General features: G+C 42.5%; 1 protein-coding gene across 1 annotated transcript; it reads right to left on the reverse strand.

Moving 5' to 3' along the window:
- Window positions 1–2,886: 2,886 nt before the first annotated feature.
- LOC133252849 (uncharacterized) lies at window positions 2,887–3,639 on the reverse strand. The gene has a single exon (XM_061425825.1). The coding sequence runs from the start codon at window positions 3,565–3,567 to the stop codon at window positions 2,935–2,937; it is 633 nt and encodes a 210-aa protein (XP_061281809.1). The 5' UTR covers window positions 3,568–3,639; the 3' UTR covers window positions 2,887–2,934.
- Between the last annotated feature and the right edge of the window lie 13,124 nt (window positions 3,640–16,763).

Raw genomic sequence — 16,763 nt, forward strand, 5'->3', positions numbered from 1 at the left:
AGTAGGTGCAGACTACCACAAGCAAATGCTTACAGCACCAAAGGGCTTAACTTCAATAAAGTCCACTTATAGATCTTCAAAGGGCAGTATCCCAACTGTTTGCGCCCCTGGGTTGGGTCTTGGTCTTTGGCTGGCATTGTTTTGCAAACAAGTCACACATCTAGCACTGATCTGGGCACACAGGGTTGGGAGCTTAGGAATGAAATAGTAGCAGCTCAATAAACTCTCCAGCGCAGTTTTTCCTAAATGAGTTGTCTCAAAATGTTGTTTTACCAGCTGGATTGCTATATTGCTGGGGACAAAGAGTGTTCTGGGAGCTTCCACTAGCCCTCCTTTTCTTTTATTTCTTCCTTATTTAGAGCCCATTGATCTTCTTCCTTGGACAGAGGCAATTCTGGTGCCAAGAGGACCTTAAAGATTGACTTGGGGCCCACTGTGGGGCTCGGCTGCCTGATCAGCCAACCGATTTCTTTTGCTGATTGAATCAGTTCCTTCCTGATGGCCTTTACAATGGATGACTGCCACTTCCAGACTGCTTCCAAAAGCTGAAAAATTTCTTTTTTGTTTTTAACCTCCTTTCCCCACCCCCTGCTGTCAATAGTCCCCTTTCTTTATAAATTGTTCCATGCACATGTAAAGTAGCAAAGGCATAACTTGAATCAGTATAGATGTTGACTCGTTTCCCTTCGGTCTGCCTTAGCTCCTGGGCGAGTGCCCATAGCTCAGCCCATTGTGCTGACCACCCTTGTAGCAAGGCCTCACCTTCACTATCTCATCAGTTGTTGTTACAGCATAGCCCCTTTGTGCTGCCGGTCTTGGATGAACCTGTTTCTGACGGTGAACAATTCCAGTTCTGGGTTCTGGAGGGTAATGTCCATCTGGTCCAGCCTGCTGGAGTAAACCTCACCTATGACCTCCTCACAGTTATGACCAGGGGCTCCTGTTTCCATAGGTAAAAAGGTGGCAGGGTTCAGTGTCCGCACAGTCTTAAGTTGGACCCATGGATTTTTGCAAAGCAGTCTTTGATAGTGAGTCATCCTGGAGTTGGTCAGCCACTTATGCCCCTGGATGTTCAGCAGGGCAGTAACAGCACAGGGAACTTTTACATTTATATTTTGTCCTCAGTTCAGTTCAGTCAGTCAGTCATATCTGACTTTTTGTGACCCCATGGACCCCAGCACACCAGGTCTCCCTGTCAATCACCAACTCCTGGAGTTTACCCAAACGCATATCCACTGAGTTGGTGATGCTATCGAACAATCTCATCCTCTGTCATCCCCTTCTCCTGCCACCTTCAATCTTTCCCAGCATCAGGGTCTTCTAAAATGAGTCAGCTCTTCACATCAGGAGGCCAAAGTATTGGAGTTTCAGCATCAGCATCAGTCCTTCCAATGAACATCCAGGACTGATCTCCTTTAGGATGGACTGATTGGATCTCCTTGCAGTCCAAGGGACTCTCAAGAGTCTTCTCCAACACCACAGTTCAAATGCATCAATTCTTTGGCCCTCAGCTTTCTTTATAGTCCAACTCTCACATCCATACATGACCACAGGAAAAACCATAGCCTTGACTAGATGGACCTTTGTTGGCAAAGTAGTATCTCTGCTTTTGAATATGCTGTCTAGGTTGGTCATGACTTTCACGCCAAGGAGTAAGCGTCTTTTAATTTCATGGCTGCAGTCACCTTCTGCAGTGATTTTGGAGCCCCCAAAAATAAAGTCTGCCCCTGTTTCCCCATCTATTTGCCATGAAGTGATGGCACCAGATGCCATGATCTTCGTTTTCTGAATGTTTAGCTTTAAGCCAACTTTTTCACTCTCCTCTTTCACTTTCATCAAGAGGCTCTTTAGTTCTTCTTCACTTTCTGCCATAAGGGTGGTGTCATCTGCATATCTGAGGTTATTTATATTTCTCCTGGCAATCTTGATTCCATCTTGCACTTCCTCCAGCCTAGCGTTTCTCATGATGTATTCTGTATATAAGTTAAATAAACAGGGTGACAATATATAGCTTTGATGTACTCCTTTTTCTAAATTTGGAACCAGTCTGTTGTTCCATGTCCAGTTCTAACTGTTGCTTCCTGACCTGCATACAGATTTCTCAAGAGACAGGTCAGGCAGTCTGGTATTTCCATCTCTTTCAGAATTTTCCAGTTTATTTTGATCCACACAGTCAAAGTCCTATAGTAAGCTTATCTGCTTCTCTGACCAAAACCAAAATGGCAGCTAACACCCAGAGGCATGGCGGCCATCCCGCGGCCCCTGGATATAATCGTTTGGACAGGTATGCCACTGGGCGCTGCCATGGACCAATTGTTTGTGTGAGAACCACCCCCCATGCGGTGTGATTTTTTTCTCATGTACAAAGTCCCATGTCACATGGCAGCCCTAATGCTGGAGCGCTGGTCAAGAGTCTATCTCTTCGAACACCTTTTCTTGTTCAGGTCCCCACTATTGGAGGTCCTTACCAGACCCTGCTGTGGCTTTAAACAAAGGCTTGGCAATTTCAGAGAAACCTGGTATCCAGAGCCAGCAGAATCCAGCAGCCCCATGGACTTCTTTCTTGGTGTTCGGCTGAAGTATTGAACAGATGGCTTGCTTCCTCTCATGTCTGAGTGCTGGATGCCCTTTTGAGATGACAAAACCCAAGTGCTTGACCTCCTGTCTGAGCCTTTTTCCGTGGCACATTTATCCTGTGGTGGAGAGTAGAGCCAACAGATCTTTGGTGCCTCTCCAGCAGTCCCCTTGGGTGGGACTGGCTAGCAACAGGTCATTCCAAATACTGGAGTAGGGTGCAGTTTAAAATTTCTTCTGGAAAGGCAGCAAGGTCCACAGCCAGGGCTTCACAAAACAGGGTACATGAGTTTTTGAAGCCTGTGGCAGTCGAGTCTTTCTCCCAGTGTTTGGGTCTTCCCATTCAAGGGCAAACAAGGGCTAGCTGGCTGGTGACAGCTGGAGGCAGAAGAAAGCGTCCTTGAGATCAAGGCAGGTGAACCAGCTTGCATGAGTGGGTAAGAGACTCAGGAGAGTGTAGGGATTTGGGACCACTAGATGGATGGTGATCACTCCACTGTTGATGGCGTGGAGGTCCTGGATGGGGCAATTGTCGTTCCCTCTAGACTTTTTGACTGGTGATAGCGGAGTGTTCCAGGAAGACTGACATTCAGTTAGGGTCTCGGCATCTCGTAGTCGCTGGATGTGGTCCCAAATTCCCAGGCATGCCTCTTGTGTTACTGGATATTGTTTTTGTCTAACAGGAGTGGCTCCTGGCCTCAGGTCCACTACAATGAGGGCATGGTTTTTGGCCAAATCTGGGGGCCCCCTCTCAGACCAGACATCAGGGAATTCTTTTAGCAGTCTGGGGGGATTTATTTGTTCCCTCCCTGAGAGATAGAGATGCCATTCATCTTCCCTGGGCACAGTCATGGCCATCATCAGAGCCAATTGGCTCCCCAAGGTGAGGCTCCCAGGCTTTCTGTGGGCAAAGATGATTTGTGCCCCCAGTTTTGTCAGTAAGTCTCTACCCAGCAAGGAAATGGGGGCATTCCCATAAGTACAGAAATTCATGAGTCACCAGATGGCCCCCTTGCTGACACAAACGGGTCTTGCAAAATGAATGGGCACCATGTCCCCGGTGGCCCCCAAAATAGCTGTTATTCAGCCTGTGAGGGGAGCTACAGGTGTGGTTACCACAGAATGTTCAGTTCCGGTATCCACCATAAAAGTCATTGATTGGCCCCCTACTTTCATCATGACCGTGGGCTCCCAGGGGCCCAGGATCAGGGAGCCCAGTCTTCCCTAGCCTGATTCTGCTCTGGCCAGGCCAATAAGGTTTTGGTACCTTTCTTTGTTGGGTTGAGTGAACTTCTTCCACCCTTTAGATGTCCCTCTGCAATGAGGGCACTCATTTTTCCAGTGTCCAGTCTCTTTGCAATGGGCACACTGGTCGTAGCATAGTGGTGGTCTTTTCTTAGTTTCCCCTTTCCATAAAGGAACCAGTCTGTTTCCCTGGATCTGAGCTCCTCAATGTTGCTGCTAGCTGGGCTGCCTTCTGTTTCATTTTATCTGTTTTTCGTCGGGCTTCACAGTCTCAATTCACAAAGACTTCTATTTGTTACCTCTAGGAGCTGAGTGGCATTCATCCCAGTGAAGCCTTCCAGCTTTTGAAGCTTTAGTTGGATGTCTGCATAGGATTGAGCCACAAAGGCAGTGCTAATCATCTGTTGATTCTTGGCTATTTCAGGGTCAAATGGGGTGTATGTCCGGAATGCTTCACACAGTCTTTCACAGAAATCGGTGGGGGTCTTATCCACTTTTTGGTTTATCGTTGTAATTTTGGACATATTGGTAGGCTTTTTCGGCCCCCCTCAAAGTCCATGTAGAGGGGCATCGCAGTAGTGACTCCGGGTTTCTTGTCCTTCTCTGGTATTGAAATCCCAATCAGATCTCATCTCTGGCATCGCTTCTCATGCCTATCCTTCTACATCTAAGACCTCTGCAGGGGCTTGTCCTCGGAGTCATTTTTGGGTTTCTGTTGAGATGCATTGCCTTTCCTCAGTGGTGAAGAGAGACATAAGGAGCTGGTGACAGTCATCCCATGTAGGCTGATGGGTGTGGGAAATGGACTCTAGGAGGTCAATCATAGCCTGTGGTTTATCAGAGTATGCTGGGTTACAGTGTTTCCAGTTTAGGAGATCAGCAGTGCTGAAGGGCTGGTAATAGAGGATGGAGCAACCAGGCTGGACTGAGCCATCTTCGTTCACTTGTTGAGGACCTTGAGTTTCTTGCAGTGGCATCTGATGGGCCACAGCCAGCTGGTTAGATCGTTTGGCCAAGCAGAGCCACTTCCCTACTGGCTTGGAGCTGGATTCTTGCTCATGAGGTGATGCAGGGGACACACAGGGAGGTGGATTGTCTGGCAATGGGTCCAGCGCTGGCTGTGTTGGGGCTTGTGGAGTCAGGGAAACATATGGTGGGGGCAGTAGTGGGTCTTCCACTGGATCTCCCTGGAATATAGGGTTTTTTTCCTTCTTTTTTCTTTTTTCTGAGTGGTTGGGCCACAAATACCCTACTCTGTCCCTGTCCATTCATGCAAAATCTTGCCCGTGGGGGAAGGGTCTGTGCTATTAGAAGCTAGGCCTCTATGTGTGGAAATTGATCTGGATGTCTTGGAGTCCCAGTGACTACCTGGTGTACTGCTTGGACAGTGGGCAGGTCGAGAGTGCCCTCTGGCGGCCTTCCAATGTCAAAGGATGGCCAATCGAGCTCACACAAGTTAAAGCTCCCTGGGGGTCATCTTGACTCCATAATCTCCTACAAAACCCTTCTTAAATTTCTTTATCATGCCATCTAAAACTGTTGGCTTAGAGGAACTTCTCCCCATGTTGACAAATGTAATCTGTCTGGCAGGGTTTTGAAGAAAACCTAAATCTCTTAGATGTCAGCTCAAGGAGTCAGTAGACAAAAGAATAACTGGTAACCAATAATTTCTCCCTCCCTGTGTATCCCGCCCTGAGTCAGTGGTGCAAAGACAAACAAGGGTGGGTGCCCCCTCAAAAGAGGAGACCATTCAGGTGCCCACTTTACCGCATCCCCAGGGGGAACTTAGGTACCTCTTAGCATTGGGGGATCAGTATAAACCCCTGATCCGGATCTGTCCCACAGGGAGGGACTGGGTGCCCCAGAAGCAGACACCACCTTGAGCCATATGACGTCACCATGGAACCGCAAGCTAGGGCCCACTCAGACTCCTTAGAGACGAAGGCTCTGAAGCTGCACAATCGAGCCTCAAGTGCAAGTGAATCAGGCTACACACACATTCACATTCATTTTTCATCTGCCTGGCTGCTATCCTGAGGGAGATTTAAGACACCTCTTAGCATTGGCAGGTCGGTATAAATCCCTGACCCGGACCAGCCTCTCAGGGAGGAATCAAATCCCCCAGAGACTGGCACCACCTTTCAGCCTTATGAGGTCGTCATGGAACCACAGGGTTTTTTTCTTTTATTTTTCTTTTATGGTTGGGGGAGAGGGGAGGAGGAATTTATTTAAATATTCTGTAATACAACTTTTTTAGGGACGGGGTCAGATTTCTTTTTTTTTTCTTTTACTTTAAAATATTGTATTGGTTTTGCCATACATTGACATGAATCCGCCACGGGTGTACATGTGTTCCCCATCCTGAACACCCCTCCCACCTCTCTCCCCATCCTATCCCTCTGGGTCATCCCAGTGTACCAGCCCCAAGCATCCAGTATCGTGCATCGAACCTGGACTGGTGATTCCTTTCACATATGATAATATACATGTTTCAATGCCATTCTCCCAAATCATCCCACCCTCACCCTCTCCCACAGAGTTCAAAAGACTGTTCTATACATCTGTGTCTCTTTTGCTGTCTCACATACAGGGTTATCATTACCATATTTCTAAATTCCATATATATGCATTAGTATACTCTATTGGTGTTTTTCTTTCTGGCTTACTTCACTCTGAATAATAGGCTCCAGTTTCATCCACCTCATTAGAACTGCTTCAAATGTATTCTTTTTAATAGCTTAGTAATACTCCATTGTGTATATGTACCACAGCTTTCTTATCCATTCATCTGCTGAAGGACATCTAGGTTGCTTCCATGTCCTGGCTATTATATACATTGCTGCAATGAACATTGGGGTACACGTGTCTCTTTCAATTCTGGTTTCCTCAGTGTGTATGCCCAGCAGTGGAATTGCTGGGTCGTACGGCAGTTCTATTTCCAGTTTTTTTAAGGAATCTCCACACTGTTCTCCATAGTCCTTGTACTAGTTTGCATTCCCACCAACAATGTAAGAAGGTACCCTTTTCTCCACACCCTCTCCAGCATTTATTGCTTGTAGACTTTTGGATAGCAGCCATTCTGACTGGCATGAAATGGTACCTCATTGTGATTTTGATTTGCATTTCTCTGATAATGAGTGATGTTGAGCATCTTTTCATGTGTTTGTTAGCCATCTGTATGTCTTATTTGAAGAAATGTCTGTTTAGTTTTTTGGCCCATTTTTTGATTGGGTCGTTTATTTTTCTGGGATTGAGCTGCAGGAGTTGCTTGTTTATTTTTGAGATTAATTCTTTGTCAGTTGCTTCATTTGCTATTATTTTCTCCCATTCTGAAGGCTGTCTTTTCACCTTGCTTATAGTTTCCTTGGTTGTGCAGAAGCTTTTAATTTTAATTGGGTCTCATTTGTTTATTTGTGCTTTTATTTCCAATATTTTGGGAGGTGGGTCATAGAGGATCCTGCTGTGATTTATGTCGGAGAGTGTTTTGCCTATGTTCTCCTCTAGGAGTTTTATAGTTTCTGGTCTTACTTTTAGATCTTTAATCCATTTTGAGTTTATTTTTGTGTATGGTATTAGAAAGTGTTCTAGTTTCATTCTTTTACAAGTGGTTGACCAGATTTCCCAGCACCACTTGTTAAAAAGATTGTCTTTTCTCCATTGTATATTCTTGCCTCCTTTGTTAAAGATAAGATGTCCATTGGTGCGTGGATTTACCTCTGGGCTTTCTATTTTGTTCCATTGATCTATATTTCTGTCTTTGTGCCAGTACCATACTGTCTTGATGACTATAGCTTTGTAGTAGAGCCTGAAATCAGGCACGTTGATTCCTCCAGTTCCATTCTTCTTTCTCAAGATTGCTTGGCTATTTGAGGTTTTTTTGTATTTCCATACAACTTGTGAAATTATTTGTTCTAGCTCTGTGGGGAAAAAAACAAAACAAAACAAAACAAAACGTTGGTAGCTTCATAGGGATTGCATTGAATCTATGGATTGCTTTGGGTAGTATACTCATTTTCGCTATATTGATTCTTCCAATCCATGAACATGGTATATTTCTCCATCTAATAATGTCCTCTTTGATTTATTTCACCAGTGTTTTATAGTTTGCTATATATAGGTCTTTTGTTTCTTTAGGTAGATATATTCCTAAGTATTTTATTCTTTTCATTGCAATGGTGAATGGAATTATTTCATTAATTTCTGTTTCTATGTTCTCATTATTAGTGTACAGGAATGCAAGGGATTTCTGTGTGTTGATTTTATATCCTGCAACTTTACTACATTCATTGATTAGCTCTAGTAATTTTCTGGTGGAGTCTTTAGGGTTTTCTATGTAGAGGATCATGTCATCTGCAAACAGTGAGAGTTTTACTCCTTCTTTTCCAATTTGGATTCCTCTTATTTCTTTTTCTGCTCTGATTGCTGTGGCCAAAACGTCCAAAACTATGTTGAATAGTAGTGGTGAAAGTGGGCACCCTTGTCTTGTTCCTGACTTTAGGGGAAATGTTTCAATTTTTCACCATTGAGGATAATGTTTGCTGTGGGTTTGTCATATATAGCTTTTATTATGTTGAGGTATGTTCCTTCTATTCCTTCTTTCTGGAGGGTTTTTATCATAAATGGATGTTGAATTTTGTCAAAGGCTTTCTCTGCATCTATTGAGATAATCATATGATTTTTATTTTTCAATTTGTTAATGTGGTGTATTACATTGCTTGATTTGTGGATATTGAAGAATCCTTGCATCCCTGAGATAAAGCCCACTTGGCATGATGTATGATCTTTTTAATGTGTTGTTGGGTTTTGTTTGCTAGAATTTTGTTAAGGATTTTTGCATCTATGTTCATCAGTGATATTGACCTGTAGTTTTCTTTTTTTGTGGGATCTTTGTCAGGTTTTGGTATTAGGGTGATGGTAGCCTCATAGAATGAGTTTGGAAGTCTACCTTCCTCTTAAATTTTCTGGAAGAGTTTGAGTAAGATAGGTATTAGCTCTTCTCTAAATTTTTGCTAGAATTTAGCTGTGAATCCATCTGGTCCTGGGCTTCTGTTTGCTGGAAGATTTTTGATTACAGTTTCAATTTCCATGCTTGTGATGGGTCTGTTAAGATTTCCTATTTCTTCTTGGTTCAGTTTTGGAGAGTTGTACTTTTCTAAGAATTTGTCCATTTCTTCCAAGTTGTCCATTTTATTGGCATATAATTGCTAATAGTAGTCTCTTATGATCCTTTGTATTTCTGTGTTGTCTGTTGTGATCTCTCCATTTTTATTTCTAATTTTATTGATTTGATTTTTCTCCCTTTGTTTCTTGATGAGTCTGGCTAATGGTTTGTCAATTTTATTTATCTTCTCAAAGAAGCAGCTTTTGGCTTTGTTGATATTTGCTATGGTCTCTTTTGTTTCTTTTGCATTTATTTCTGCCCTAATTTTTAAGATTTCTTTCCTTCTACTAACATTAGGGTTCTTCATTTCTTCCTTTTCTAGTTGCTTTAGGTGTAGAGTTAGGTTATTTATTTCACTTTTTTCTTGTTTCTTAAGGTATGCCTGTATTGCTATGAACCTTCCCCTTAGCACTGCTTTTACAGTGTCCCACAGGTTTAAACGTGAAATTCATTGTTTTGGGGTGAAATGTCCTATCAATTTCAATTAGGTCTAACTGGTCTATTGTATCAGTTAAAGTTTGTGTTTCCTTGTTAATTTTCTGTTTATTGATCTATCCCTAGGTGTGAATGGGGCATTAAAGTCTCCCACTATTATTGTGTTATTGTTAATTTCCCCTTTCATACTTGTTAGCATTTGTCTTGCATATTGTGGTGCTCCTATGTTGGGTGAATATATATTTATAATTATTATATCTTCTTCTTGGATTGATCCTTTGATCATTATGTACTGTCCTTCTTTGTCTCTTTTCTCAGCCTTTGTTTTAAAGTCTAGTTTATCTGATATGAGTATTGCTACTCTTGCTTTCTTTTGGTCTCTATTTGCATGGAATATCTTTGTCCAGCCCTTCACTTTCAGTCTGTATGTGTTCCTTGTTCGAGGTGGGTCTCTTGGAGACAACATATATAGGGGTCTTGTTTTTGTATCCATTCAGCCAGTCTTTGTCTTTTGGTTGGGGCATTCAATCCATTTACATTTAAGGTACTTATTGATAAGTATGATTGTGTTGCCACTTACTTTATTGTTTTGGGTTCGAGTTTATACACCCTTTCTATGTTTCCTGTCCAGAGAAGATCCTTTAGCATTTGTTGGAGAGCTGGTTTGGTGGTGCTGAATTCTCTCAGCTTTTGCTTGTCTGCAAAGCTTTTGATTTCTCCTTCACATTTGAATGAGATCGTTACTGGGTACAGTAATCTGGGCTGTAGGTTATTTTCTTTCATCACTTTAAGTATGTCCTGGCATTCCCTCCTGGCCTGAAGAGTTTCTATTGAAAGATCAGCTATTATCCTTATGGGAATCCCCTTGTGTGTTATTTGTTGTTTTTCCCTTCCTGCTTTTAATATTTGTTCTTTGTGTTTGATCTTTGTTAATTTGATTAATATGTGTCTTGGGGTGTTTCTCCTTGGGTTTATCCTGTTTGGGACTCTCTGGGTTTCTTGGACTTGGGTGATTATTTCCTTCCCCATTTTAGGGAAGTTTTCAACTATTATCTCCTTAAGTATTTTCTCATGGTCTTTCTTTTTGTCTTCTTTTTCTGGGACTCCTATGATTCGAATGTTGGGGCATTTAACATTGTCCCAGAGGTCTCTGAGTTTGTCCTCATTTCTTTTAATTCATTTTTCTTTTTTCCTCTCTTTTTCATTTATTTCTTCCATTCTATCTTCTACCTCATGTATCCTATCTTCTGCCTCTGTTATTCTACTGTTGGTTCCCTCCAGATTGTTTTTTATCTCATTTATTGCATTATTCATTATATATTGATTCTTTTTTATTTCCTCTAGGTCCCAGTTAAACCTTTTTTGCATCTTCTCAATCCTTGTCTCCAGGCTATTTATGTAACTCCATTTTGTTTTCAAGATTTTGGATCATTTTCACTATCATTATTCGGAATTCTTTATCAGGTAGATTCCCTATCTCTTCCTCTTTTGTTTGGTTTGGTGGGCATTTATCCTGTTCCTTTACCTGCTGGGTATTTCTCTGCCTCTTCATCTTGTTTATATTGCTGTGTTTGGGGTGGCCTTTATGTATTCCGGCAGTTTGTGGAGTTCTCTTTATTGTGGAGTTTCCTCACTGTGGGTGGGATTGGACGGGTGGTTTGTCAAGGTTTCCTGGTTAGGGAAGCTTGTGTCAGTGTTCTGGTGGGTAGAGCTGGATTTCTTCTCTTTGGAGTGCAATGAAGTGTCCAGTAATGAGTTATCAGATGTCAATGAGCTTGATGCGACTTTGGGCAGCCAGTATATTGAAGCTCAGGGCTATGTTTCTGTGTTGCTGGAGAATTTGCATGGTATGTCTTGCTCTGGAACTTGTTGGCCCTTGGATAGTGCTTGGTTTCAGTGTAGGCATGGAGGCATTTGATGAGGTCCTATCAATTAATGTTCCCTGGAGTCAGGAGTTCTCTGGTGTTCTCAGGATTTGGACTTAAGCCTCCTGCCTCTAGTTTTCAGTTGTATTCTTACAGTAGCCTCAAGACTTCTCCATCTATACAGCACCAATGATAAAACATCTAGGTTATAGATGAAAAGTTTCTCCACAGTGAGGGACACCCAGAGAGGTTCACAGAGTTACATGGAGAAGAGAAGAGGGAGGAGGAATATAGAGGTGACCAGGAGGAGAAAAGGGGGAATCAAAAGAGGAGAGAGCAAGCTAGCCAGTAATTACTTCCTTATGTGCTCTCCACAGTCTGGACTGCTCAGAGATGTTAACAGAGTTATACAGAGAAGAGAAGAGGGAGGAAGGAGACAGAGGTGGCCAGGAGAATAAAGGGGGGAATAAAAAGGAGAGAGACAGATCCAGCCAGTAATCAGTTCCCTAAGTGTTCTCCACAGTCCAGAACACACAAAGAGATTCACAGAGTTGGATAGGGAAGAGAAGGGGGAGGAAGGAGATAGAGGTGAGCTGGTGGAGAAAAAGGAGAGTCCAAAGGGGGAGAAAGCAGTCAAGCCAGTAATCTCACTCTCAAGTAAAAATGGTTACTGAAGATTGGGTTCTTAAAGGTACAAAGTTGATAACAAATACCAAAAAGCAAAGATTAAAAATCTAGAGTAGAGGTTGGAGTCTCAAAAATACAATATTAAAGAAAAAAACAAAGTCACAAAAATTATAATATATATATATATATATATATGAAGTTTGCTTTAAAAATTAGGGTTTTTCTTTTTTGCAAAGTAATAGTAGGTTATAAAAATGAAAATTAAAGGAGTAATCAGTTCAGTTCAGCTCAGTTCAGTTGCTCAGTCGTGCCCAACTCTGCGACCCCATGAATCACAGCACACCAGGACTCCCTGTCCATCACCAACTCCTGGAGTTCACTCATATGTCCATCGAGTCAGTGATGCCACCCAGCCATCTCATCCTCTGCCATCCCCTTCTCCTCCTGCCCCCAATCCCTCCCAGCATCAGAGTCTTTTCCAATGAATCAACTCTTTGCATGAGGTGGCCAAAGTACTGGAGCTTCAGCATTAGCATCATTCCTTCCAAAGAACACCCAGGGCTGAATAGAAGACTTAAAAATAAAAAAAATAAATAATAAGAATTTAAAGAATGATAAGAGTAAAAATATATCTGGGACTTTCTCTGCTGTTGTTGTGGACAGTGTGGGGTCAGTTCATTATTAGATAGTTCCTTGATCCAGTTTATACTTCTCAAGATCTATAGGCCCCTTCCTATGTAGACGGTGCTAACTACAAAGTTTTAATCTATTGCACCTGTCACTTCCAAGATGGTCCCCCTGTTTGTTTTAGCTTCTTCTGTTTGCTGGTCTCTTCAGTGTCTAATTTCTTCCCTGACACAAGGGGGCAGTGGTGGACACTTTTTTAGGCTCACTTGTTCAGTCGTGCTGTGGGGAGCGAGAAACACTGCAAACAAATAACACTGGCATGTGCTCGCAGTGTCTCAGCCACACTGGGTTTGCCCCCGCTCACGGCATGTGTGCTTTCCCTGTCTACACTGCTTAGGCTCTAGGTTGCTCTGCTAGGAACTATCTGAGGCCGGCCCTGGGTTGTATGCACTTCCTGGGTCTAATCCATTCAGGTTCAGGTAGTTGGGTACTCCATAAAGGCGCAGATGCAGTTTGGCCTGCATTTTGTGCCCTTCCCAGGTCTGAGCAGCTCAGGTGACCAGGTGCTTGGCAAGCGCGGTCACTGCAACTTATTGCCTCCCCCATCCCTGCCGCTTGGTTTTCTGGGTGTACAACTGGCGCACCTTCTCAGGTGTGCCGTGTGTCTCTTCTGGGGAGCTGATCTCTGGCTGTGACCCTCCCGGCAGATGTCAATCATCCAGAATCCCAAGACATCTTGGTTAGCCACGAAGCCTGCTTGCAGTTTGGTAGATGATGCCTCTCCGGGGCCGCGATTGCCCTCTTCCAGCTCTAGCTGCCCTCGCCTGCCTGTCTCTGGCATGGGATGGACCGGTCCACAGCTGGCTAACTCTGCTTAGTCCTTTGTTCTGTGAGCGGGCCTGGTGGTGTCTTAGGTTAGGGCTTTTTGCGGGATAGCTATCCCACAGGCTGCTTTGCTATCTCAAGTTAGTTCCCTCAGATTGCCCTCGAGGCATTCAGGCCCGGTCCTTACTCTAAGCAATGCAGCCCACGCCTCCCTGCCCAGCCCCCGCTTGCTAGTGGCTGATGCGGGTGTCTACGCTGCTTCTCCACTGGGAGTTACCGTTGGGCATGTAATCTGTGGGTTTTAATTATTTATTTATTTTTCTTCCCGGTTATGTTGCCCTATGAGGTTCCAAGGTTTGCCACGGACTCACCAGTGAGAGTGTTTCCTGGTGTTTGGAAACTTCTCTCTTTTTTAAGACTCCCTTCCTGGGACAGATCTCCATCCCTACCTCTTTTATCTCTTTTTTTATCTTTTATATTTTTTCCTACCTCCTTTCGAAGACAATGGGCTGCTTTTTTGGGTGCCTGATGTCCTCTGCCAGCATTCAGAAGCTGTTTTGTGGAATTTACTCAGCGTTCAAATGTTCTTTTGATGAATTTGTGGGGGAGAAAGTGGTCTCCCCTTCCTATTCCTCCATCATCTTAGGACCACGCATGCGGGACTGCAGGTTTTGGACCCTCTCAGGCTCCATAGTCCAAGGACTGAGGAGCTCACTTTCACTTCCTTCAATCAACAATCATGCAAACACAATCACTCAAAGGTTGTCACAATACCTCCCTTTTCCCGAGTACCCAGGTCTCCCTATCTGATGCTCCCTTGGAGAATTGGAGAACTCAGGTTTATTATGCTGGTAGGCCCAGGGGAGTTAACACTCCAAGCTTTGAGGCCTGAACAAAGGGGTTACAGAGTTTTTATACACAGACAGGCATGATTAAGTGGGTTTGCAGGTTGGCAGGGGCTAGGGCAATTGCAAAGAGTAGGACAAAGGTGAGTGAGATAAGCTCCAGTTCCTAATATACAGCCTTGAAGTACTACTTTTCTGATTTGGAAACCTGCATACAGATTTCTCAGGAGGCAGGTCAGGTGGTCTGGTATTCCCATCTTTTAAAGATTACTCAGTCATAAAAAAAGAATGAAATAATATCATTTGCAGGAACATGAATGGGCCTAGAGATTTTCATATTAAGTGAAGTAAGCCAGACAAAGATATGTACCATATGATATCATTTATATGTGGAATCTTAAAAAAAAAAAAAAAATGGACTTCCCTGGTAGTCCAGGGGTAAAGACTTCAGGGGGTGAGGGTTCAATCCCTGGTCAGGGAGTTAAGATCCCACTTGCCACATAGCCAAAAAATCAAAACAAAACAGAAGCAATATTGTAAGAAATTCAATGAAGACTTTAAAAATGTCCCACATCAAAAAAAAAAAAAAAATCTGAAAAAGAAATAAAAAATTAATTAAAAAAAAGATACAAATGAACTTATTTACAAAATGGAAATAGACTCACAAACATAGAAAATAAATTTGTGGTTACAAAAGGAGAGGTAGGGAGAGGGACAATTTAGGAGTTTTGGATTAACATGTATACACTGCTGTGTATAAAACAGGCTGCCCAGGTGGCCAGTGGTAAAGAATTTGCCTCCCAATGCAGGAGACACAGGAGATGTGGGTTCAATCCCTGGGCAGGGAAGATCCCCTGAAGGAGGAAATGGCAACCTTCTCCAGTATTCTTGCCTGGGAAATCCCATGGACAGAGAAGCCTGGCAGGCTACAGTCCATGGGGTTGCAAAGAGTCAGGCAAGACTGAGAAACTGAGCGTGTAGTATAAAATATGTAAACCAACAATGGCCTGCTGTATAACACAGGGAACTATACTCAATATCTTGTAATGAACTATAATGAAAGAGAATGTAAAAAAGAATACTATATATATATATATATGTGTATATATAACTGAATCACTTTACTGTACACATGAAACTAACACAGCAATGTAAATCAACTACATTTCAATAAAGTCAAAAAGAAATAAACAAAAGAAAACAATAAATAAAACAAATCACATTAAGAAGAGAAAGAAAGAAAATGGCCTCAGGTACTCTGCCTTGTGGATCTTGGAAGAACAACTGAGCTTCAAATCAGTGCACATATCCCTCTTCATTTATGCTCATTCATTTTTGCTCACGTCCTTGAAATGAAATGTGAGGCATGTAAGTGCTATGGCTAGGGTGTAGGGCAGGCAGGCCCCCAAACACAACATTCTTAGCATTACAAGAAAGTTGACATACATGCCAATTCCAGAAGACTCAGAAGTAAGCAAGTGCTCAGACTGTCCAGTATCACTGCCCAAGGTGTCCTGGACATCTTTATGCCAAGGAACAATGTAGAGAAATGGTATCAGTGGCAGAATTCAGCAAAGCATGGGTCAAGGGCTGCTTTCCATCCCTCACCAACTCCTCACGCCATAATGCATATAAGCCCCTGACACAAAAACAAATGCACAAAGAACTTGGCTTCCCACAGCAAACCCTTGCATTGACTGAGAAATTCCTGCAAGGACCTGAGAAATCTGAAATTGACTAGATAATTTTCTACTGTCAAGCCAGAATGAGATTTTATGATGGAAAATGAGATATTTTTAAAATTACATTTTGCCTTCTTTATTGGCTTTTTGGACCACAGCTATGAAATTTGGGCAAGGTTTTAAACTTTATTTTCAAAACAGAAATGTTTTAAAGGCTTTATTGAAGTAGAAGTGGCATAAAATAAACTGCACAGAAAGTGTACAGTTTCATAGATTTTGATATATGTGTGTCCATGAAATCAGCATAATTAAAATAGCAAACACATCCATCACCCCCCAAAGTTTCCTCAAGCCCTTTTATAACCCCTCCTTCCAGCTCTCCCCATTCCTCCCACCCCTAGATCACCATGCAACTATTTTTTGTAATGATAGATTTATTTTAATTTTCTAGGAGTTCATATATATAGACACAGTATTTTTTTCTAGCTTCTTTCCCTCAGCATAATTGAGATTAATCATGCTGTTATATGTACCAACTCCCTTTTATTGTCGTGTATTATTCTATTGTAGGGATATATCATACTCTGTTTATCCATTCACTTGTTGACAGATATTGGCGTTATTTACTGGTTTGGGCTGTTATCAGTAAACCTGCTATGAACATCCATATACATGTCTTTGTTCAGATATATGATTTATTTTTCATGGGTAACATCTAGGCATAGAATGGCTGGATTATATGACAATTTTATGTTTGGTTTTTTAAGAAATTGCAAAACAGGTACCTTCTAAGAATATTAAAATCACTGATTTTTGCCAAATGCCAAAGGTAAGTGTACAATAGTCTTTATCCCCTTATCACTTTTGTTTTTCACTT

Source organism: Bos javanicus, chromosome 8 (assembly GCF_032452875.1).
Source record: "Bos javanicus breed banteng chromosome 8, ARS-OSU_banteng_1.0, whole genome shotgun sequence".
Taxonomy (NCBI): Eukaryota; Metazoa; Chordata; class Mammalia; order Artiodactyla; family Bovidae; genus Bos; species Bos javanicus.